At 53.5% G+C, this 24,973-nt stretch overlaps 1 protein-coding gene and 3 non-coding genes across 8 annotated transcripts in view; all 4 read right to left on the reverse strand.

Annotated features, from left to right (window-relative positions):
- Positions 1-217: 217 nt before the first annotated feature.
- The window catches only part of nop56 (NOP56 ribonucleoprotein homolog), a 44,370-nt gene continuing 19,614 nt past the window's right edge, over positions 218-24,973 (reverse strand). The window contains exons 1-13 of one of the 5 annotated variants that reach the window (XR_011588432.1): positions 16,747-16,800; positions 14,777-14,866; positions 10,796-10,910; positions 9,797-9,964; positions 8,203-8,401; positions 7,492-7,679; positions 6,223-6,374; positions 5,296-5,396; positions 4,525-4,673; positions 3,091-3,212; positions 2,339-2,491; positions 1,592-2,251; positions 218-1,329 (exon numbers count right to left, since the gene is read on the reverse strand). Coding sequence is in view for 3 of the 5 variants with exons in the window: in XM_070866409.1 (XP_070722510.1) it covers positions 2,012-2,251; positions 2,339-2,491; positions 3,091-3,212; positions 4,525-4,673; positions 5,296-5,396; positions 6,223-6,374; positions 7,492-7,679; positions 8,203-8,401; positions 9,797-9,964; positions 10,796-10,910; positions 14,777-14,866; positions 16,747-16,749 (1,680 nt within the window). In the remaining 2 variants the exon portion in view is untranslated. Of the gene's footprint in view, positions 2,252-2,338; positions 2,492-3,090; positions 3,213-4,524; positions 4,674-5,295; positions 5,397-6,222; positions 6,375-7,491; positions 7,680-8,202; positions 8,402-9,796; positions 9,965-10,795; positions 10,911-14,776; positions 14,867-16,343; positions 16,434-16,746; positions 16,801-24,973 lie in introns of those variants that run through there. The other 4 variants (XR_011588435.1, XM_070866409.1, XM_070866410.1 and 1 more) reach the window with 4 other exon arrangements.
- LOC139252889 (small nucleolar RNA SNORD57) lies at positions 2,576-2,645 on the reverse strand. The gene has a single exon (XR_011591683.1). It is a non-coding gene; the product is annotated as a small nucleolar RNA SNORD57 (small nucleolar RNA).
- On the reverse strand, positions 4,357-4,430 carry LOC139252900 (small nucleolar RNA SNORD56). The gene has a single exon (XR_011591694.1). It is a non-coding gene; the product is annotated as a small nucleolar RNA SNORD56 (small nucleolar RNA).
- Positions 7,840-7,977, reverse strand: LOC139252955 (small nucleolar RNA SNORA51). The gene has a single exon (XR_011591749.1). It is a non-coding gene; the product is annotated as a small nucleolar RNA SNORA51 (small nucleolar RNA).

Here is a 24,973-nt window from a genome sequence, read left to right on the forward strand (position 1 = left end):
CCCTTTCTTCAGCTCAGTCTCCATTATCACCACAACATATTCCCATGTGGCTATTTGCTCCTGCAGCTCACCAACCTTGTTTATAATGCTTCAATGTAACCAGATGAGGGCACCTTGGCTAGTGGTGTGGGCCATTAACTAGGATCGGCTGCGTGTCCAGGTCCAATCCCAATCTTGCATCTTCCTGTGCAAGACCAAATATTACTGACAAGCCCAGTTTGTATGGTATTGAATTTTATTGACTGTACATATTTACAAGCTCAAAGATGGACGGGTTACTGATTTTCACAGCTTTGTAACCCCCTCCCCAGGCACAGCAAGAGGCCAAATAAAGGACATGGACTTCAGGCCAGTGTCGGTTCATCGATTAGCAGGGACCGGCTAAATGCAGGCACTGTACTAGACACGTTAGGTCAGTCACTGCGGATACAGCACAAGGCCCCAGCAAAGCTGCAGTAAACCATTCCTGTAAGCTCATGCACCAGCACAGGGCAGACACAAACACAGGTACTGAGCCGGAAGCACTTCCCACCCAGGATCACAGGTGCAAGACCCCCAGCACTGGGACCCCAGGAGAGAGATACCTCCCACAGCACGGGGACAGCGGGAAAGAGACCTCCCACAGCACGGGGACCCCAGGGGAAGATACCTCCCACAGCACGGGGACGGCGGGAAAGAGACCTCCCACAGCATGGGGACCCCGGGGGAAGATACCTCCCACAGCATGGGGACCCCGGGGAGATACCTCCCACAGCACGGGGACCCCGGGGGAGATACCTCCCCCAGCACGGGGACCCCGGGGGAGATACCTCCCCCAGCACGGGGACCCCGGGGGAGATACCTCCCCCAGCACAGGGACCCCGGGGGAGATACCTCCCCCAGCACGGGGACCCCGGGGGAGATACCTCCCCCAGCACGGGGACCCCGGGGGAGAGACACCTCCCACAGCACTGGGACCCCAGGTGTGAGACCTCCCACAGCACTGGGACCCCAGGTGTGAGACCTCCCACAGCACTGGGACCCCAGGTGTGAGACCTCCCACAGCACTGGGACCCCGGGGGAGAGACACCTCCCACAGCACGGGGACCCAGGTGTGAGACCTCCCACAGCACGGAGACCCCGGGAGAGAGACACCTCCCACAGCACTGGGACCCCAGGTGTGAGACCTCCCATAGCACTGGGACCCCAGGTGTGAGACCTCCCACAGCACTGGGACCCCGGGAGAGAGACACCTCCCACAGCACGGGGACCCAGGTGTGAGACCTCCCACAGCACGGGGACCCCGGGAGAGAGACACCTCCCACAGCACTGGGACCCCAGGTGTGAGATCTCCCACAGCACTGGGACCCCGGGAGAGAGACACCTCCCACAGCACGGGGACCCAGGTGTGAGACCTCCCACAGCACGGAGACCCCGGGAGAGAGACACCTCCCACAGCACTGGGACCCCAGGTGTGAGACCTCCCACAGCACTGGGACCCCAGGTGTGAGACCTCCCACAGCACTGGGACCCCGGGAGAGAGACACCTCCCACAGCACGGGGACCCAGGTGTGAGACCTCCCACAGCACGGGGACCCCGGGAGAGAGACACCTCCCACAGCACTGGGACCCCGGGAGAGAGATCTCCCACAGCACTGGGACCCCGGGGGAGAGATACCTCCCCCAGCACGGGGACCCCGGGGGAGAGATACCTCCCCCAGCACGAGGACCCCAGGTGTGAGACCTCCCACAGCACTGGGACCCCAGGTGTGAGACCTCCCACAGCACTGGGACCCCAGGTGTGAGACCTCCCACAGCACTGGGACCCCGGGAGAGAGGCACCTCCCACAGCACGGAGACCCCAGGTGTGAGACCTCCCACAGCACTGGGACCCCAGGTGTGAGAGACCCTCAAGACAAGAGGAAACTCAACTCCAGACCAAACAAAATAAACCATTTATATAAAAATGAGCGTAGTCTAGCCTGCGATTGGTGGAGAGGGGCAGTCCACTCTCACGCAGTGCAGGCCTCTCCTAGTCAGATTTACTTTTCTTCTTTTTCTTTTTCTTGTCCGTTACGGGGGTCTCGGGCTTGTCCGTTACGGGGGTCTCAGGCTTGTCCGTTACGGGGGTCTCGGGCTCTTTGATCACAAGCCGCTGCTTCCTCTTTTTCGGAACAAGTGTTTCCGGGACTCCATTTGACACATCGTCCACTGTCACTTGTTCCTCCTTTTTTTTCTTCTTCACCAGCACCACCCCTACATCTCCGTTCTCCTACAGAAACAAGAGCTGCTGTGAGTGTGGGAGCTATCCAGAGACCGTCCGCCCAGATACTCGCTCGCTTGCCCCCGCCCCCCTCACCTCACTCGCAGTTTTGGCTCTTTTCTCCGCAGGCTCCTCGACCTCTGCCCCCTCCTCAGCAGCCAGGGCCTCCAGCTTTCGCTTCTCCCTCTTCTTCCTCCTCTTCTCTTTCTTTTCCATTTTTCTCTTCAATTCTGCTGTCACTTCAGCCGCCTGGGGAACAGAACAGAAAGAAAGGTCAGTTCGAGCCTCACCACATTACTCAGGGAGACCCCCCCCCCCACTCAGGACCAGGCTGGATCAGCCTCATTAAATCAGTTTTTCCCTCCACTATATCTCGTCAGATCACAGGTTCGCATCATCTCCAACAGGTCCTGCCCAGCCCACAAGTGCCATAGAGTACAATGCCAGTGTCTCGAGTATTCCAGAGTCCTGCATTAATAACCCAGAGAACACCAGTTCAAATCCCACCACAGCAGTTTGAGAATTTGAATTCAGTAAATTAAATAAATCTGAAATAAAAAAGCTTGTGTCCACAAAGCTGCTGGATTGTGGTTAAAAACCCAACTGGTTCACTAATGTCCTGGAAAGAATGGAAAGCTGCTGGTCCTGCCCAGCCTGTGACTTCAGTCCCACAGCTTCCATTATCCAGTATAACATCCCAAGGAATCTAAATTTCACACCGAGTCACTGGAGGAGATATTAAAGCAGACGAACAAAAGCTCGGTCAAAGTAGGTTTTAAGGAGGTGGCGAGGCAGCTGGGAACTGCAGCCCTGGTGTTAGTGAGACAACGCCCGCTCCCGACACCCACCTCAGTGGCAGCCTCCTTCATCACATCGATGTTTTTCCGAGGGGCCTCGCCAGTCTCATAGAACGCCAGCCTCTCTTCAACCTGGTCTCGCAGTTTGTCCCCGAACACACTGGTGGGTATCTCTGGAAGGGACAATTGGGAGGGGTGAGGGTCTGATGGGTGATTGGCAAACTGGAAACAGATCCACCTGCTCAGCACACAATGGTCACAGTACCCCAGAAAACTCCCCACTCACCCCCAAACCCCAGGGAGCAGCACCCCCACTGAACCCCCAAACCCCGGGGAGCAGCACCCCCAAACCCCAGGGAGGAGCACCCCCACTGAACCCCCAAACCCCGGGGAGCAGCACCCCCACTGAACCCCAAAACCTCAGGGAGCAGCACCCCCAAACCCCAGGGAGGAGCACCCCCAAACCCCAGGGAGGAGCACCCCCACTGAACCCCCAAACCCCGGGGAGCAGCACCCCCACTGAACCCCAGAACCTCGGAGCAGCACCCCCACTGAACCCCAGGGAGGAGCACCCCCAAACCCCAGGGAGCAGCACCCCCACTGAACCCCCACACCCCAGGGAGCAGCACCCCCACTGAACCGCCAAACCCCAGGGAGCAGCACCCCCACTGAATCCCCAAACCCCAGGGAGCAGCACCCCCACTGAATCCCCAAACCCCAGGGAGCAGCACCCCCACTGAATCCCCAAACCCCAGAGAGCAGCACCCCCACTGAATCCCCAAACCCCAGAGAGCAGCACCCCCACTGAACCCCCAAACCCCAGGGAGCAGCACCCCCACTGAATCCCCAAACCCCAGGGAGCAGCACCCCCACTGAACCGCCAAACCCCAGGGAGCAGCACCCCCACTGAACCCCCAAACCCCAGAGAGCAGCACCCCCTGAACCCCCAAACCCCAGAGAGCAGCACCCCCACTGAACCGCCAAACCCCAGGGAGCAGCACCCCCACTGAACCCCGGAGAGCAGCACCCCCACTGAACCCCCAAACCCCAGGGAGCAGCACCCACCCTGAACCCCCAAACCCCAGAGAGCCCCCCCCCACTGAACCCCCAAACCTCAGAGCAGCACTCCCCCTCCCCCCCCAACCCCAGGGAGCAGCACCCCCCCACTGAACCCTGAGGATCCTGGCCTATACACTACTCCATTTAATCAGGTTGTACCAGCATTACCCCACAAGCAGTGGTCACTGACTCCGATCTCTGGGCTAGAGTCAGTGACCCGGTCTCCCCACAGCAGGACCACGCTCTCTGCGGCAGGCTGTGCTCAGAAGGAAGTTGTCAACATTCACAAGAGTGAAATGCGGTTGACGAAAAATACTCAAACATCACAGCAGTCACCTTGCCGGCCAGAGCATGTTTCTGACCACTCCCCTGAACCCACACCATCCGAGCAGGCAATCGATCCTGGGCTCCCCTGAACCCACTCACCCGAGAAGCAGTCGATCCTGGACGCTATCGTGCACTTGTTGGCCAGGTAACGGGAAATCCTGCCCTTGTTCTTAGCAGCAGCTCTACCTATGAAGGTGGAGTGGAAGATCAGGCCATACTTGGGGGTATTCCCTTTGGTCTTTAGGGCCCTACAGTCAGACAGGGAAGGAAGCTGAGGTTATAAGCACACTGCCAACACACTGGCAGCCAGTTCACAGCTCACCCTATCCACCACCTTCAACATTCACTCCCTCTCCCACCGGCACACCATGGCTGCAGTGTGTACCATCTACAAGGAGTATGGGAACACCACCACCTCTACGTTCCCCTCCCAGTCACACCATCCTGACTTGGAAATATACCACCGTTCCTTCATCGTCGCTGGGTCACAATCCTGGAACCCCCTCCCTAACAGCACTGTGGGAGCACCTTCACCACACGGACTGCAGCGGTTCACCAACCCCACCTTTGACAATACCAGCCTCGCACCCCCCCACCCCCCACGACAATGGAAAAAGCATTATTGCAAATTGTGTAACAGTATCGTTTAGTGCCCACTTTCAATGACCTAGAATGTAAACCTGGAGATGAAAGGAGTGAGTAGATACCTAATCCAGGGCTCTAGTTCCAACCCTTTAGACATTAGCACGAGCATGGATACGAGGTAAAACACTGGCTGCTCAGAGCATGGGATCAGTTATCACTCACACCGAAGTGCATCAAACAGACTCCCAGTAACCTGCCATCACTACAGCCACCCAGCAGCTATACCTGAACAAAGCTTTCTCTGCCCCCAGGATCTGCACTGTCGAGGCTGGGTACTTTGCCAGGTTCGTCAGACTGCCTGCATGAGAGATCAGGCGGGCACCCACCTACAAATGGAACAAAAGGACAGTCAGGAGTCTCACAGGCTCAGCATTTACCACAAGCCCACACGTTAAGGAACCAATTCTTCCTCCTCCCTCCCCATATTACCAAAAGCCACCAGGCCCCAATACCAAAGGAAAGAGTGGCCAGGCACAGCTGTCAGACCTGGCACGTTCCCAAGTGAGCAGGGCTTCCGGCTGTGATCAGCTGCTCCCTGGGTGCTGCATCCTGCTGTCTTAGGGAGCCGCAGACAACCTTCTTCACAATTGGCTACAGGGATTCCCCCAGCTCTCCCAGGGATGGTGCTCTGTGTGCACATGTACAGGGAGGCTGTGCTGGGCAGGCACACTTTACATATTTTCTTAAAATCCTTCATGGACAAGCTCATTTTATAAGCTGACCCTAGCCCAGAACACAATAAAACCACTTAGTAATTATTTCCAAATTCTTTACATGGGGGCAAAACCTCTCAAACAGTTCCCTTCGTTGTAAATAGCAAAGCAGGCAATATTTACCGACATCTCTCCTCACATGCACAGGGGCAGCTGGGAGAATGATCACAAGTAGAATGCCCCCCTCCCCATTACCAAGGTTGGAGAGAACACTCAGAACATGGATCATCCTCACAGTGAATCAGAGGATTGACAGATTTAACAGATCATCACTGTGTCTCTCGCCCAGACTCTGCAATAGTCCCGCCCCGGGACTGGGTCCCACCCAGGGCCCGCCCGCCCCGGGACTGGGTCACAACTGCCTCTGGGGAGATTCAGAACCCGCAGCCAATTAACTGCCAAGACCCCCCCCCTCCCCGCAGATCAGGGCAACACTCACCACTTCCCCAATGAGTGCGGCCAGGTTGGGAGCCACCTGCCCCATCTTGGAGCGCAGATACTCCTGAAGGGTCTTCCTGTATTCAGCCAGAGACACCACTCTGTTGGAGAAGCTCTCGATGTTAATGAGATCAATGGGAGAGATATCCATACCTGTCAGACCAAGAGACAGAGTTTAGTTTATTGGGGTGCGGGCAAGGCTGACACAGCCAGTTACTGTACACCTTTACCGTAAGGAAATAAGAGAATGTGGCAGATGCTCAGGTCAGGCAGCATTGGTGGAAAGAAAGTTAATGTTCTCCATCTCATCAAAACTGGGACCATTCTGTTGCTAATTATCCTGCTCCATCTCCTAACCAACTCCCTCCCCACATCAATAGGTTGCCTCTAATTCCATGTGCCCTTGTTCACATTATGTGTAACCTTGTCAAATACCTTCCCGATGTCCATATAAACCACATCCATAGACAATCCCTTACCTACCACTTTAGTTACCTCAATAATTCAACGAGGTTCATTAGACATGACTTACTCTTTACAACCCATTCTCTCTCCGATCAGCTCATGGTCCAAGTGCTCACCCATCCCTAGTAACTTCCCACAACTGAACCCTCTCAATCAGTTCCCTTCGTTGTAAATAGCAAAGCAGATAATATTTAACGACATCTCTCCTCGCATACAGGAATGGCTAGGTGAATGAGACCCCCCCCTGCCCACCGCATTGCCTAAATTGGAGAGAACACTCAGAACATGGATCATCCTCACAGTGAATCAGAGGATTGACAGATTTAACAGATCATCACTGTGTCTCTCGCCCAGACTCTGCAATAGTCCCACCCAGGGCCCGCCCGCCCCGGGACTGACCCACGGAGCTCCGAGACCCCCCCCAGACTGACCCATGGAGCTCAGAGACATCCCCCCCCCCCCCAGACTGACCCATGGAGCTCCGAGACCCCCCCCAGACTGACCCATGGAGCTCCGAGGCTACCCCCCCCCCCCCAGACTGACCCATGGAGCTCAGACCCCCCCAGACTGACCCATGGAGCTCAGAGACCCCCCCCCCAGACTGACCCATGGAGCTCCGAGGCTACCACCCCCCCCCCAGACTGACCCATGGAGCTCAGACCCCCCAGACTGACCCATGGAGCTCAGAGACCCCCCCCCCAGACTGACCCATGGAGCTCCGAGACCCCCCCAGACTGACCCATGGAGCTCCGAGACCCCCCCCCCCAGACTGACCCATGGAGCTCAGAGACCCCCCCAGACTGACCCATGGAGCTCCGGGATGCATCCAGGATAGCCTGGGCTTTGGCGCTGTCCATCACAATCTCCTCTAGTGCCTCCAGACTCTCCTCAGACAGCTCCTTCCGGTTCCCAATCATCTTTGCCAGCCGACAGTACGTGTAATTCTCAGCAACCACCTTGATGAGCTCCGGGAAATGGTACCCATACCATTCTCTGTGGAGAGAAGAGAAGGTAGGTCATGGCTGCTACTGAGACACAGCCCTCATACGGCTGAGGTACCTCTAAACCATCCATTAAACCACACTACCCCCCCCCCAAACCCATCCATTAAACCACACTACGCGCCCCCCCCCCCTCCCCAGGCCTAGTTATTAGTTGTCTCCCTGCCAACAATACAGCCCGAGCCACAGAAGGAGCAGGGCTGTGGTGTAACAGGGCATCCTGCTCTGCCTCCTCTTCCTATACAGCCAGTGAGGGGGAAGGCACTGCCTGGGAAAAGGACAGGGAGGCTCCAGCATGACATTACAGACCCGGCAACGTCTCCATTCGGAAGCCCAAACCCTCAAGTCCCTCCTACTCGTGTTAAATGGTTTATCATTTGTTTCATTTTCCCCACCCTTGCATTGCTTTGCTTTGAAAACACTATATTGACCGTGTGCTCATTACATCAATTTACAGATTATACACAAGAGCAATGGTGCCAACACTGAGCCGTTGGTGTGAGTGAGCACTTTACCTGACTCTCATGGAGAAGGTGTTGATGTCCTTGTCCAGCTGGTCCAACAAGCTGATAGACTGGATGATCATGTTGTCAGCCCTGTTGACATTGAACTTCACCTTGGCCCGGGAGTAGCTGTGGCCCAGACCGAGCTGGGCTTTAGCAGCTGAAAGTGCAGTCAGCCCCTGGACCAGCGAGTGGAAGTGATGCCGCACCCCTACAACACAAAAAGCCGTCAGTACACCAAGCCATAGAAACATAGAAAATAGGTGCAGGAGTAGGCCATTCGGCCCTTTGAGCCTGCACCACCATTCAATAAGTTCATGGCTGAACATGCAACTTCAGTACCCCATTCCTGCTTTCTCGCCATACCCCTTGATCCCCCGAGTAGTAAGGACTTCATCGAACTCCTTTTTGAATATATTTAGTGAATTGGCCTCAACAACTTTCTGTGGTAGAGAATTCCACAGGTTCACCACTCTCTGGGTGAAGTAGTTTCTCCTCATCTCGGTCCTAAATGGCTTACCCCTTATCCTCAGACTGTGACCCCTGGTTCTGGACTTCCCCAACATTGGGAACATTCTTCCTGCATCTAACCTGTCTAAACCCGTCAGAATTTTAAACGTTTCTATGAGGTCCCCTCATTCTTCTGAACTCCAGTGAATACAAGCCCAGTTGATCCAGTCTTTCTTGATAGGTCAGTCCCACCATCCCGGGAATCAGTCTGGTGAACCTTCGCTGCACTCCCTCAAAAGAAAGAATGTCCTTCCTCAAGTTAAGAGACCAAAACTGTACATAATACTCCAGGTGTGGCCTCACCAAGGCCCTGTACAACTGTAGTAACACCTCCCCGCCCCTGTACTCAAATCCCCTCGCTATGAAGGTCAACATGCCATTTGCTTTCTTAACCGCCTGCTGTACCTGCATGCAAACCTTCAATGACTGATGTACCATGACACCCAGGTCTCGTTGCACCTCCCCTTTTCCTAATCTGTCACCATTCAGATAATAGTCTGTCTGTTTTTACCACCAAAGTGGATAACCTCATTTATCCACATTATACTTCATCTGCCATGCATTTGACCACTCACCTAACCTATCCAAGTCGCTCTGCAGCCTCACAGCATCCTCCTCGCAGCTCACACTGCCACCCAACTTAGTGTCATCCGCAAATTTGGAGATACTACATTGAATCCCCTCGTCTAAATCATTAATGTACAGTGTAAACAGCTGGGGCCCCAGCACAGAACCTTGCGGCACCCCACTAGTCACTGCCTGCCATTCTGAAAAGTCCCCATTTACTCCTACTCTTTGCTTCCTGTCTGACAACCAGTTCTCAATCCACGTCAGCACAATCCCATGTTTAACTTTGTACATTAATCTCTTGTCTGCCGGGGGGATCTCAGAATACAGCACAGGAACGGAACAGACAGCCTTGCAAGGACAAGCGTGAATGGGACATCTTGCAGAAACCCAATGCAGTTATCAGCAACTCACACCTCACTGTCCCCAAACATCCATATACCCATAAAGCCCAGACACTCCCACCCGCAGAATCTCGTACTACCCACTCCATGTAATGTCAGAACCACTCGTTACTGCCCCTTCTTACCTCGAAGGATTTCTGTTACCACCCCTCCAGTCTGGCACTGAATGCCGAGCTCCTCCTGAAGTGCCGCTCCGATTTTCGCATCTGCCACCCCCAGAACCACCTTCTTCTTCTTGCTGGAAGCAGGCATGTTGGTCTCCAGCAAGAGCTTCATGTCCTCATGCACAATACCTGGAAGAGAACCAACAGTTAGCGGTCTGACAGGAGGCGAGGGTGGGGCAGCAACAGACTGGTCACTCGGGTTCACTTCACCAGTCAGTGGATGGAGATACCAGACACCATCACACAAGAGCCCCCTCCCCCCTAGCAGTACACTTCACCAGTCAGTGGATGGAGATACCAGACACCATCACACAACAGAGCCCCCCCCCCCCCCCCCAGCAGAAAGCAACTATTTCTCAAAGATTTTAGAAATACTGCACCTAACCTCCAATTAACAGCCCAGTCGGCCCAACCTTGTGGCCAAACAGTGCAACTACTTGGCACAGTGCTACACACCACGTGTTGGGGGTTTCCACTACAGCCAGTGCACCACATTGAGGCGGGGGAAAAGAACACAATAGGAGGAGTCGTCGGCCATTCGGCCCCTCAAGCCATTTAATACGATCATGGACTCAGCTCCACTTCCCTGCTCGCTCCCCATAACCCCTTATTGGTTAACAAACTGTCTATCTCCGCCTTAAATTTATTCAATGACCCAGCCTCCACAGCTGAGGCAGCGAATTCCAGATTTACAACCCTCAGAAGAAATTCCTCCTCATCTCACTTTTAAATGGGCGGCCCCTTATTCTAAGATCGTGCCTCAAGTGCTGGACAGGGTACGGATTCTTCACCATGGCCCTGCAAACCACAGCAGAGCAAGCACACAGTCCAACTGACAGTTGCCACATGGTGGCCCGGCACCCCCCCACCAAGGCCCAGCACCCTGCCCCCTGCCCCCCCCCCCCCCCACCAGGGCCCCCCAGCAACCTGTGTTCACTGGAGAGAGAAGCCAACACTCACCTTCAGAAACAGCATTGATGTTTTCCAGGGCACTCTGAGCAGATTTAAATGGTGAAAATGCCACTAGTTTGACAATGTTGTTGAACTTCCCAATAGTCAGCACACTCTCTTCCAGCTGGAACAGGAAGACAGTCACATCAAGGAGCTGCAAGGACTGACCTGACCCAGGTCTCCTTAAAACATTCCCGCTACACCCACCTTGTCGAGCCCCCTCATAATCTTATACCTTTCGATAAGATCACCTCTCATTCTTCTGAATGCCAATGCGTAGAGGCCCAACCTCCTCAACCTTTCCTCAGAGGTCAACCCCCTCATCTCCGGAATCAACCAAGTGAACCTTCTCTGAACTGCCTCCAATGCACGTACAGGTTGAACCTTTTATCCAGCACCCTCGAGACCTGGCCTGGTTAGAGAATTTGACAGACTACAGGTGGTCAGTACTACCCGGTAAGTTTTTAATGTAATGGTTCCTTTCAGGCAGAGACACCAACTCTGGGGGCAGTGGGGCCAATGTGTCTTGTGGGGAACATCAGTGATGTGGCACCATGGGCAGGTCAGCCGAGAAAGATCAGCAGTTACAATGGAGTATAAATCTTTCCAGTTGATGTAAAGTCCAACGTGTGATCTTGAGTTTGTTTTAGATGAGCAATTTTCATTGTTGAAAGCATGAGTTCAGAGAGCCTGCAATACTTCAACCGACTTTGTCCTCAACTACAAAATGTTCCTAATCCTCACTATCAGCTTTTAAACAGAAAAATGGTTTCAAAACTGATAGCAAAAACACATTTTCCCACCGTATACTCCATCTGCCAAATTTTTCCCTGCTCACTGAGCCAATCGATATCCTTTTGTAGATTATTTTCGTCCTCCTCACAACTTGCTTTCCCACCTATCTCTGGATCAGCAAACCTGGCTATGTTACACACGGTCCCTTCATCCAAATCATTAATATAAATTGTAAATAGTTGAGGTTCCAGCCTGTGGCACCCCACTAGTTAGTTTGCCAACCAGAGAATGACCCATTTATCCCAACTCTGCTTTGTTAGTTCGACAATCCTCAATCCATGCGAATATATTATCCCCAACACTGAACTTTTATTTTGTGCAGTAACCTTGAGATATCTTAGCGAATGCTTTCTGGAAATCCAATATACAATATGAGAAAGGATAAGGTTTGAGGGATCAAACATATCCAAAATATGAATCCAGCATTTCTCTTTCCAGGCCAAGGCGGTGTGAATTTCCAGCTGCCTGTAGAGAAGGCCGAGGACTCAGAGCCCAAATCACAATCTGGGCTTACACTTCAGTTCAATATCATACGAGCGTTGCATGGTCAGAGGTGGCATATTGGGACAAGGTGTTAAAACTAAAATCCCAACCGGCTATTTTGCTAAGAATCCTATGACACCATTCAGTGCAAGAGACCAGTTTCCCCCCGCCCCCATGCAAAGAATGACTAAAAGCAATAAAGAAAATGAAAGATAGATTACCAAAGTAAACCTGCGCAAAACATAAAAATAGATAGTAAAAGCTTTTACCGATATATAAAATGGAAAAGAGTGACTAAAGTAAAGGTTGGTTTCTTAGAAGATGAGAAGGGGGATTTAACAATGGGAAATGGCTGAGACCTTAAACAAATATTTTGCTTCGGTCTTCACAGTGGAAGACACAAAAACCATGCCAAAAATTGCTGGTCACGGGAATGTGGGAAGGGAGGACCTTGAGACAATCACTATCACTAGGGGGGTAGTGCTGGACAGGCTAATGGGACTCAAGGTAGACAAGTCGCCTGGTCCTGATGAAATGCATCCCATGGTATTAAAAGAGATGGCAGAAGTTATAGCAGATGCATTTGTTATAATCTACCTAAATTCTCTGGACTCTAGGGAGGGGCCATCGGATTGGAAAGCAGCTAATGTAACGCCTCTGTTTAAAAAAGGGGGCAGACAAAAGGCAGGTAACTATAGGCCAGTTAGTTTAACATCTGTAGTGGAGAAAATGCTTGAAGCTATCATTAAGGAAGAAATAGCGGGACATCTAGATAGGAATAGTGCAATCAAGCAGACGCAACATGGATTCATGAAGGGGAAATCATGTTTAACTAATTTACTGGAATTCGTTGAGGATATAACGAGCATGGTGGATAGAGGTGTACCGATGGATGTGGTGTATTTAGATTTCCAAAAGGCATTCGATAAGGTGCCACACAAAAGGTTACTGCAGAAGATAAAGGTACATGGAGTCAGTGGAAATGTATTAGCTTGGATAGAGAATTGGCTGGCTAACAGAAAGCAGAGTCAGGATAAATGGGTCCTTTTCGGGTTGGAAATCGGTGGTTAGTGGTGTGCCACAGGGATCGGTGCTGGGACCACAACTGTTTACAATATACATAGATGACCTGGAAGAGGGGACAGAGTGTAGTGTAACAAAATTTGCAGATGACAAAGATTAGTGGGAAAGCAGGTTGTGTAGAGGACACAGAGAGGCTGCAAAGAGATTTAGATAGGTTAAGCGAATGGGCTAAGGTTTGGCAGATGGAATACAATGTCGGAAAATGTGAGGTCATCCACCTTGGGAAAAGGGAATATTATTTGAATGGGGAGAAATTACAACATGCTGCAGTGCAGAGGGACCTGGGGGTCCTTGTGCATGAATCCTAAAAAGTTAGTTTGCAGGTAATCAGGAAGGCGAATGGAATGTTGGCCTTCATTGCGAGAGGGATGGAGTACAAAAGCAGGGAGGTCCTGCTGCAACTGTACAGGGTATTGGTGAGGCCGCACCTGGAGTACTGCATGCAGTTTTGGTCACCTTACCTTACTTAAGGATATACTAGCCTTGGAGGGAGTAGAGAGACGATTCACTAGGCTGATTCCAGAGATGAGGGGTTACCTTATGATGATAGATTGAGTAGACTGGGTCTCTACTCGTTAAGAGTTCAGAAGGATGAGGGGTGATCTTATAGAAACATTTAAAATAATGAAAGGGACAGACAAGATAGAGGCAGAGAGGTTGTTTCTACTGGTCGGGGAGACTAGAACTAGGGGGCACAGCCTCAAAATACGGGGGAGCCAATTTAAAACCGAGTTGAGAAGGAATTTCTTCTCCCAGAGGGTTGAGAATCTGTGGAATTCTCTGCCGAAGGAAGCAGTTGAGGCTAGCTCATTGAATGTATTCAAATCAGTTAGATTTTTAACCAATAAGGGAATTAAGGGTTATGGGGAGCGGGCGGGTAAGTGGAGCTGAGTCCACGGCCAGATCAGCCATGATCTTTTTGAATGGCGGAACAGCGTCGAGGGACTAGATGGCCTACTCTTGTTCCTAATTCTTATGTCCTGGGGAGTGGTGGATGCAGAAACCCTCACCACATTTAAGAGATGGTTGGATGGGCACTTAGTGCAGTAACCTGCAGGGTTACAGACCTAGAGCTGGTAATTGGGATTAGACTGGATGACCTTTTGTTGGACGGAGCAGATATAATGGTAAGTACTGCAGGGAATAGAATACGGCCAGGGTGATCTCCTGGACCAGTGTCGATCGCCTGGAGAGGAATTTTCCCAGATTTTTTCTCCCTAAATTGGCCTGAGTTTTTGTGGATTTTGGCTCTCCCAGGAGATCACATGACTCCAGTTGGGGTGGAGTGTAGATTGTTTTAGTGTAAGGGGTGACGCAGTTGTGCGAGGTGGACTGGATTAGGGTTCAGCCTTTCCGTTATTGTTCATATGTAACCTTTCGGGCCACTGACCGAGGGCAGTGTGGGGCTCTGTCGACCGGCGCAGACACGATGGGTCGAAATGGCCTCCTTCTGCACTAAATTTCTATGGCTCCTATCCAGCATTCCCCACAAACAGCCTGGCCAAACTTCTCACTGCATTGTCAGGCACAGAACAGCCGCTTGTGCCCACCCACAACACTTTAGAAAAATTTGGCGCTGAAAGTTATTGAAGCAGACGTTACACACACTCCCCACCGACACAAGCTTACCTGAGGCAGAAGCAGGCCGATCTCCTCAACTTCTTTAACCGCCAGCAGTGCATAGCCAGCAGCATGCTCGAAGAGCACATGTAACAACACCTGGACAAGAGGACACAGGGTCAGCATAAGAACATAATAGGAGCAGGAGTGGGCCATCCAGTCCCTTGAGCCTGCTCTGCCATTTAATACAATCATGGACTCAGCTCCACTTCCTTGCCTGCTCCCTATAACCCCTTATCGGTTAAGAAACTGAATACATTTATGACCGAGATAGACAATGTCCCAGCTTGCATAATTCTGAGGCAGCAAATTCCAGATTTACAACCCTCAGAAGAAATTTCTCATCAGTTTTAAATGGGTGGCCCCTTATTCTAAGACCATGCCCCCTAGTTCTAGTCTCCCCCATCAGTGGAAACATCCTCTCTGCATCCACCTTGTCAAGTCCCCTCAATCTTAAGTTTTGATAAGATCACCTCTCATTCTTCTGAATTCCAATGAGTAGAGGCCCAACCTACTCAACCTTTCCTCATAAGTCAACCCCCAGAATCAACCTAGTATCACAATGCCTGCAGCAGATTCTTTACTAACCCCTCAACATACATTTACCAAGTGCCTTTAATGTAAAAAAACACCAAGGCATAAAGAAAAAAAAAGGATCCCAAGGTGTAGAAAAAAATTATGAGCAAGGCCAGATTTTACCAAAAGTTTGGTCAGACGTTAGCTTTAGAGGGGTGGGAATTCCATAGTGTTGATGACTGAAGATAGAGAAAAGCTCCCTCTGCACTGTCTCATCAAACACTCCCAGGGCAGGTACAACACGGGTTAGATACAGAGTAAAGCTCCCTCTACACTGTCCCATCAAACACTCCCAGGGCAGGTACAGGGGGTTAGATACAGAGTAAAGCTCCCTCTACACTGTCCCATCAAACACTCCCAGGGCAGGTACAGGGGGTTCGATACAGAGTAAAGCTCCCTCTACACTGTCCCATCAAACACTCCCAGGGCAGGTACAGGGGGTTAGATACAGAGTAAAGCTCCCTCTACACTGTCCCATCAAACACTCCCAGGGCAGGTACAGGTGGTTAGATACAGAGTAAAGCACACCTCCCCACACACGCCGCCTGACCTGTTTGTATTCAGGGGACTGCAGTATTGCGCTTGTGTACAGGGACCTCGGAGGGAGGGCAGGCAGCCCAGCCGGTCTCCAGGAGACAGAGTCGGGCTGCACTCCCTGGGACTGACAGGGCCAGGGTGGATGTGTGTCTGTGGGGGGAACCTGCTGCAGGAACCGAGCGACGCTGGGACTCGGGGTGAAGCAATGTAGAGAGGGCGGAAATCTGCTTCACCGAGCGGCCATGGGACCCGGGGCTGAGCCGGCAGGGCAGCTAGCCCAAGGGCTGAGGGTGTGCAGCATGGCGGGGTTACATGGGGCCCGGTCCCTCCCAACCCCGCACCGCCGCCTCCACGTGGCCAGGCCGCGGGCCCAGTCCCGGGCCTCAACACCCCGCGCTAGGCCCCGGGCTCGCCTCACAACCTGGGCCCGGGCATTCTCCTCCCTCACCCCCCTCTCACTCACCGACACAGGGGGAGGGGGAGGTCACTCCCTCCCTCTCACTCAGTCCCCCTCCCCGCCCGCCCGCTCTCTCTCACCGACACAGGAGCCGGGGGAGGGGGGGGTGAGGGGAGAAAGCCGCTCCCTCCCTCACACCCCTCTCCCCTCCCCCTCTCTCTCTCTCCCCTCCCCCTCTCTCACCGACACAGGAGCGGGGGGAGGGGAGGGGGAGGGGAGGGGAGGGGGGGAGGGGAGGAAAGCCGCTCCCTCCCTCACGCCCCTCTCACTCAGTCCCCCTCCCTCTCACCGACACAGGAGCCGGGGGAGGGGGGGGGAGGGGGAGCCGGGGGAGGGGGGGGGAGGGGGAGCCGGGGGAGGGGGAGCGGGGGGAGGGGAGGGGGAGAAAGCCGCTCCCTCCCTCACTCACCATTCTGGCGGTCGGACTGAGACTCGCGGCCGTGTGACGCCGCCTCTTATATTGAGCACCTCCCAGCAAGCCGGGCCCTCACTGGCTGCCCATCAGCCAATCAGCACGCGACTTGACTCGCTCCCGCCATGTCAGCTGAAAACCCGTTAAATGGAAAACGGACAAAAAAAACCTTCCCTTTTATAGGGGGCAGAACAAAAAAAAGGGCCTTGTAAATGTCGGGAGTGCCACCCAGGTCGGGTGGCACCGTTTAATATTTTTATGTTTTGCAGGTAAACTCAAAAGGGAAAACGGACAAAAAAAAGCCTTTAAACCGCCACTTCCGGTGCGGGCCGGAAGCACTTCCGGAGTGGAGCGGCCCCTCCCCCCGGGCCCGGGCTCACTGACAGCGGCTCCGGGTGACTGAGCTCCGATACCCGGCACAGGTGGGACACAGCATCACAGATAGGAGCAGGAGCAGGGGCAGGGGTAGGCCATCCGGCCCCTCGAGCCTGCACCACCATTCAATGAGTTCATGGCTGAACATTCAACTTCAGTACCCCATTCCTGCTTTCTCGCCATACCCCTTGATCCCCCTAGCAGTAAGGACCTCATCTAACTCACTTTTGAATATATTTAGTGAATTGGCCTCAACAACTTTCTGTGGTAGAGAATTCCACAGGTTCACCACTCTCTGGGTGAAGAAATTCCTCCTCATCTCGGTCCTAAATGGCTTACCCCTTATCTTCGATAAGATCACCGGAGGGTGAGGGAAGGGGAGAGGAGGGGAGGGTGAGGGAGGTGAGGGAAGGGGAGAGGAAGGGAGGATGCGGGGAAGAGGAGGGTGAGGTGCGGGGAAGAGGAGGGTGCGGGGAAGAGGAGAGGAAGGTGAGGGGAGGGGAGGGGAGGGTGGGACACGCTCTCGGCGATGAGACTCGAGGTGCTCAGCACCCTCCCGGATGCACTGCCTCCACTCAGGGCGGTCTATGGCCAGGGACTCCCAGGTGTCGGTGGGAATGTTGTCCTTTATCAGGGAGGCTTTCAGGGTGTCCCTTGTAACGTTTCCTCTGCCCACCTGGGGCTCGCTTGCCGGGTCGAGTTCCGAGTAGAGCGCTTGCTTTGGGGAGTCTCGTGTCAGGGGCCAGGCGGACTGTGGCCTGCCCAGCGGAGCTGGTCGAGTGTGGTCAGTGCTTCGATGCTGGGGATGTTGGGCCTGGTCGAGGACGCTAACCTTGGTGCGTCTGTCCTCCCAGGGGATTTGTAGGATATTGCAGAGACATCGCTGGTGGGATTTCTCCAGCGACTCGAGGTGCCTGCTGTACATTGTGCCCTGGAGCAGCATGGCGGCAGCCACTGCAAGGGACAGCACGAGCCGGTCCACGAGCCGGTCCACGAAGGCGACAGCAGCGAAGAGGGCGACTGGATTGAACATCACCATAATCCAGGTCCCTGATTGGAGCGTGGGCAGGTACAGCAGGAGCGGCGAGGTCGGGGCGAAGGAGCGGTGAGAGATTGTAGAGGAACGTGATCGGGGCCCAGGAGAGGCGAGGGCCCAGGGGCAGCACGGGCCCAGCCCACACTGCAATATGTGTGCACACTGGGTCCGTGCAGCAGAGCTGGTCTCCAGTCGTCCTGGTTAATCCTTGCCACTGGACCCTCTGTCAAGCCCCGTGTGGTGGCTGGTGTGCAACGGTCACCCCACGTTAAAAAAATCCACGCACAGGCATCTTCCACCCCCTTTGGGACCCAGAATGTCAGGACCCTCATTGAAACACCTGTGAACTCATCCCTTTTTGGTGTGGAAGCAAGTCATCCTCGATACGAGGTACTACCTAATACTAATACTATAGGCAACAACTAGTAGGGAAAAATATGGAGGAGCAAATTTGAAGAGAAATTACAGAGATACAAGAACCAGAGAGTAGTGATAGTGGGATACTGCGACTATTCTAATACAGACTGGGATAATTATCATTGTAAAGGGCAGAGAGGTGGAACAATTTCTGGTGTGTTCAGGAGAACATAGAAACATAGAAACATAGAAAATAGGTGCAGGAGCAGGCCATTCAGCCCTTCTAGCCTGCACCGCCATTCAATGAGTTCATGGCTGAACATGAAACTTCAGTACCCCCTTCCTGCTTTCTCGCCATAACCCTTGATCCCCCGAGTAGTAAGGACTTCATCTAACTCCCTTTTGAATATATTTAGTGAATTGGCCTCAACTACTTTCTGTGGTAGAGAATTCCACAGGTTCACCACTCTCTGGGTGAAGAAGTTTCTCCTCATCTCGGTCCTAAATGGCTTATCCTCAGACTGTGACCCCTGGTTCTGGACCTCCCCAACATTGGGAACATTCTTTCTGCATCTAACCTGTCTAAACCCGTCAGAATTTTAAACGTTTCTATGAGGTCCCCTCTCATTCTTCTGAACTCCAGTGAATACAAGCCCAATTGATCCAATCTTTCTTGATAGGTCAGTCCCGCCATCCCGGGAATCAGTCTGGTGAACCTTCGCTGCACTCCCTCAATAGCAAGAATGTCCTTCCTCAAGTTAGGGGACCAAAACTGTACACAATACTCCAGGTGTGGCCTCACCAAGGCCCTGTACAACTGTAGCAACACCTCCCTGCCCCTGTATTCAAATCCCCTCGCTATGAAGGCCAACATGCCATTTGCTTTCTTAACCGCCTGCTGTACCTGCATGCCAACCTTCAATGACTGATGTACCATGACACCCAGGTCTCGTTGCACCTTCCCTTTTCCTAATCTGTCACCATTCAGATAATAGTCTGTCTCTCTGTTTTTACCACCAAAGTGGATAACCTCACATTTATCCACATTATACTTCATCTGCCATGCATTTGCCCACTCACCTAACCTATCCAAGTCACTCTGCAGCCTAATAGCATCCTCCTCGCAGCTCACACTGCCACCCAACTTAGTATCATCCGCAAATTTGGAGATACTGCATTTAATCCCCTCGTCTAAATCATTAATGTACAATGTAAACAGCTGGGGCCCCAGCACAGAACCTTGCGGCACTCCACTAGTCACTGCCTGCCATTCTGAAAAGTACCCGTTTACTCCTACTCTTTGCTTCCTGTCTGACAACCAGTTCTCAATCCACGTCAGCACACTACCCCCAATCCCATGTGCTTTAACTTTGCACATTAATCTCTTGTGTGGGACCTTGTCGAAAGCCTTCTGAAAGTCCAAATATACCACATCAACTGGTTCTCCTTTGTCCACTTTACTGGAAACTTGATCAGTACGTTTCCAGCCCAACAAGAAAGGAGGCATTGCTGGATCTGGTTCTGGGGAATGAATAGCCTCCAGCACCTCAACTTACACCCCCATCCCATGAGATATCTCCACTCCTCCAATTCTGGCCTTCTGCACATCCCTGATTATAATCGCTCCACCATTGGTGGTCGTGCTTTCAACTGCTGAGGCCTCAAGCTCTGGATTTCCCTCTCTAACCCCTCCCTAAACCTATTTCCTCCTTTAAACTTATCTCTGACAACATTTTGGTCATTTGCCCTCATTTCTCCTTATGTGGCTCAGTGACAAAGTTTTGTCTTATAACACTCCTGTGAGGGAGCACTGCACTGTCAGAGGTGCAATATTGAGCGAGAGCAGAACAGTTGGAGGGGCAGTACTGAGGGAGTGCTGCACTGTCGGAGGGGCAGTACTGAGGGAGTGCTGCACTGTCGGAGGGGCAGTACTGAGGGAGCGCTGCACTGTCGGAGGGGCAGTACTGAGGGAGTGCTGCACTGTCGGAGGGGCAGTACTGAGGGAGTGCCGCACTGTCGGACGGGCAGTACTGAGGGAGTGCTGCACTGTCGGAGGGGCGGTACTGAGGGAGCGCTGCACTGTCGGAGGGGCAGTACTGAGGGAGTGCCGCACTGTCGGAGGGGCAGTACTGAGGGAATGACGCACTGTCGGAGGGGCAGTACTGAGGGAATGACGCACTGTCGGAGGGGCAGTACTGAGGGAGCGCTGCACTGTCGGAGGGGCAGTACTGAGGGAATGACGCACTGTCGGAGGGGCAGTACTGAGGGAATGACGCACTGTCGGAGGGGCAGTACTGAGGGAGCGCTGCACTGTCGGAGGGGCAGTACTGAGGGAGTGCTGCACTGTCGGAGGGGCAGTACTGAGTGAGTGCCGCACTGTCGGAGGGGCAGTACTGAGGGAGCGCTGCACTGTCGGACGGGCAGTACTGAGGGAGTGCTGCACTGTCGGAGGGGCAGTACTGAGGGAGTGCTGCACTGTCGGACGGGCAGTACTGAGGGAGCGCTGCACTGTCGGACGGGCAGTACTGAGGGAGTGCTGCACTGACGGAGGGGCAGTACTGAGGGAGTGCTGCACTGTCGGAGGGGCAGTACTGAGGGAGCGCTGCACTGTCGGAGGGGCAGTACTGAGGGAGCGCTGCACTGTCGGAGGGGCAGTACCGAGTGAGTGATGCACTGTCGGACGGGCAGTACTGAGTGAGTGCCGCACTGTCGGAGGGGCAGTACTGAGTGAGTGCCGCACTGTTGGAGGGGCAGTACTGAGGGAGTGCTGCACTGTCGGAGGGGCAGTACTGAGTGAGTGCCGCACTGTCGGAGGGGCAGTACTGAGGGAGTGCTGCACTGTCGGAGGGGTAGTACTGAGGGAGTGCTGCACTGTCGGAGGGGCAGTACTGAGGGAGCGCTGCACTGTCGGAGGGGCAGTACTGAGGGAGCGCTGCACTGTCGGAGGGGCAGTACTGAGGGAGCGCTGCACTGTCGGAGGGGCAGTACTGAGGGAGCACCGCACTGTCGGAGGGGCAGTACTGAGGGAGCGCTGCACTGTCGGAGGGGCAGTACTGAGGGAGTGCTGCACTGTCGGAGGGGCAGTACTGAGGGAGCGCTGCACTGTCGGAGGGGCAGTACTGAGGGAGCGCTGCACTGTCGGAGGGGCAGTACTGAGGGAGCGCCGCACTGTCGGAGGGGCAGTACTGAGGGAGCGCCGCACTGTCGGAGGGGCAGTACTGAGGGAGCGCTGCACTGTCGGAGGGGCAGTACTGAGGGAGTGCTGCACTGTCGGAGGGGCAGTACTGAGGGAGTGCCGCACTGTCGGACGGGCAGTACTGAGGGAGTGCTGCACTGTCGGAGGGGCGGTACTGAGGGAGCGCTGCACTGTCGGAGGGGCAGTACTGAGGGAGTGCCGCACTGTCGGAGGGGCAGTACTGAGGGAATGACGCACTGTCGGAGGGGCAGTACTGAGGGAATGACGCACTGTCGGAGGGGCAGTACTGAGGGAGCGCTGCACTGTCGGAGGGGCAGTATTGAGGGAATGACGCACTGTCGGAGGGGCAGTACTGAGGGAATGACGCACTGTCGGAGGGGCAGTACTGAGGGAGCGCTGCACTGTCGGAGGGGCAGTACTGAGGGAATGACGCACTGTCGGAGGGGCAGTACTGAGGGAATGCCGCACTGTCGGAGGGACAGTACTGAGGGAGTGCTGCACTGTCGGAGGGGCAGTACTGAGGGAGTGCTGCACTGTCGGAGGGGCAGTACTGAGGGAGTGCCGCACTGTCGGAGGGGTAGTACTGAGGGAGTGCTGCACTGTCGGAGGGGTAGTACTGAGGGAGTGCCGCACTGTCGGAGGGGTAGTACTGAGGGAGTGCTGCACTGTCGGAGGGGCAGTACTGAGGGAGTGCTGCACTGTCGGAGGGGTAGTACTGAGGGAGTGCCGCACTGTCGGAGGGGCAGTACTGAGGGAGTGCTGCACTGTCGGAGGGGTAGTACTGAGGGAGTGCTGCACTGTCGGAGGGAGGGGTAGTACTGAGGGAGTGCTGCACTGTCGGAGGGGTAGTGCAATGTACTACTTCTTAGGCAGTCCCTCGTATCGAGGATGACCCGCTTCCACACCAAAAAGGGATGAGTTCAATGAAGGACCCGATATTCCAGGTCACAAACTCCAGATTGAAGGGTGGAAGATGCGTGGATTCTTTTAACGTGGGGTGGCCGTTGCACACCAGCCAGCACACCGCTTGACAGAGCGAGGTCTTGATCCAGTGGCAAGGTTAACCAAGACGACCGGAGACCAAGTTCTGCTGCATGGACCAAGTGTGCACACATACTCCTACTATCCATAAATCCAGTGTGGCCTGGCCCATGCTGCCCCTGGGGCCTCGCCTCTTCTGGGCCCCAAACCCTAGCTTCTCCTGGGCCCCGATCAAAAATGGAGCAGTCAGTAACAGACATCAATTAGTCTCCTCTTATCTTGGAGACATCAAATATCAACACACTGTTATTTGAAATATCAAAATATTAAACTCCAGCCTAGTTGAAGGTGGCCTATAGCATACTCCTAGTAGCAGCTATTATTTCTTAACTCTAGCCATATAGATTCTGTCCTTAACCCCTCTAGGACATCCTCTCTCCAGCACTGTAACATTCTCCTTAACCGATACTGCCACACCACCTTCTATCTTTCCTGAACACCTTATATCCAGGGAGCGGAAGGAGCAGCGTGGCAGTATACCACTCCAGGGAGCAGCACGTGCTGGAGCAGGAGAGCAACGGCAGTGAAGAGGGATGTCAAAAAAGGTCCAGGTCGGTGATTGGAGCGTGGGCAGGTACAGTAGGAGTGACGAGGTCGGGGCGAGGGAGCGGCGAGAGATTGTAGAGGGATGTGATCGGGGCCCAGGAGAGGCGAGGGCCCAGGGGCAGCACGGGCCCAGCCCACACTGCGATATGTGAGCGCACTGGGTCCGTGCAGCAGAGCAGGTCTCCAGCTGTCCTGGTTAACCCTTGCCACTGGACCAAGACCGAGCTCTGTCAAGACCGTGTGGTGGCTGGTGTACAACGGTCACTACACATTAAAAAAATCCACACACAGGCATCTTCCACCCTTCAGGATGTAGTTCGGGATCTGGAACATTGAAACACCTGTGAACTTTTTGACGTGGAAGCAAGTCATCCTTGGTTTGAGGGACTGCCTATGATGATGATATCCAGGCATATTTAATACCGAATCCTGCCCTTTTTTGAGCCTGGTCTCCGTTATTGCTATGACATCATATTACCATGTGGCTATTTGTGTTTGCAGCTCACCAACCTCGTTTACTATGCTTTGTGCGTTCATATACATACACTGTAAATCTATCTTAGACCATCCTGTGTTCTCTCTTCATCGACCCCACCTTGCTGTTTCTTGCTTTAGTGCTATCAGTCTCAACAACAGCGGTTAGAAACATAGAAACTAGGTGCAGGAGTAGGCCATTCGGCCTTTCGAGCCTGCACCGCCATTCAATGAGTTCATGGCTGAACATGCAACTTCAGTACCCCATTCCTGCTTTCTCGCCATACCCCTTGATCCCCCTAGTAGTAAGGACTTCATCTAACTCCTTTTTGAATATATTTAGTGAATTGGCCTCAACAGCTTTCTGTGGTAGAGAATTCCACAGGTTCACCACTCTCTGGGTGAAGAAGTTTCTCCTCATCTCGGTCCTAAATGGCTTACCCCTTATCCTTAGACTGTGACCCCTGGTTCTGGGCTTCCCCAACATTGGGAACATTCTTCCTGCATCGAACCTGTCTGAACCCATCAGAATTTTAAACGTTTCTATGAGGTCCCCTCTCATTCTTCTGAACTCCAGTGAATACAAGCCCAGTTGATCCAGTCTTTCTTGATAGGTCAGTCCCGCCATCCCAGGAATCAGTCTGGTGAACCTTCGCTGCACTCCCTCAATAGCAAGAATGTCCTTCCTCAAGTTAGGAGACCAAAACTGTACACATTACTCCAGGTGTGGCCTCACCAAGGCCCTGTACAACTGTAGCAACACCTCCCTGCCCCTGTACTCAAATCCCCTCACTATGAAGGCCAACATGCCATTTGCTTTCTTAACCGCCTGCTGTACCTGCATGCCAACCTTCAATGACTGATGTACCATGACACCCAGGTCTCGTTGCACCTCCCCTTTTCCTAATCTGTCACCATTCAGATAATAGTCTGTCTCTCTGTTTTTACCACCAAAGTGGATAACCTCACATTTATCCACATTATACTTCATCTGCCATGCATTTTCCCACTCACCTAACCTATCCAAGTCACTCTGCAGCCTCATAGCATCCTCCTCGCAGCTCACACTGCCACCCAACTTAGTGTCATCCACAAATTTGGAGATACTACATTTAATCCCCTCGTCTAAATCATTAATGTACAATGTAAACAGCTGGGACACCAGCACAGAACCTTGCGGTACCCCACTAGTCACTGCC

This window comes from Pristiophorus japonicus, chromosome 2, assembly GCF_044704955.1.
Source record: "Pristiophorus japonicus isolate sPriJap1 chromosome 2, sPriJap1.hap1, whole genome shotgun sequence".
Classification (NCBI taxonomy): Eukaryota; Metazoa; Chordata; class Chondrichthyes; family Pristiophoridae; genus Pristiophorus; species Pristiophorus japonicus.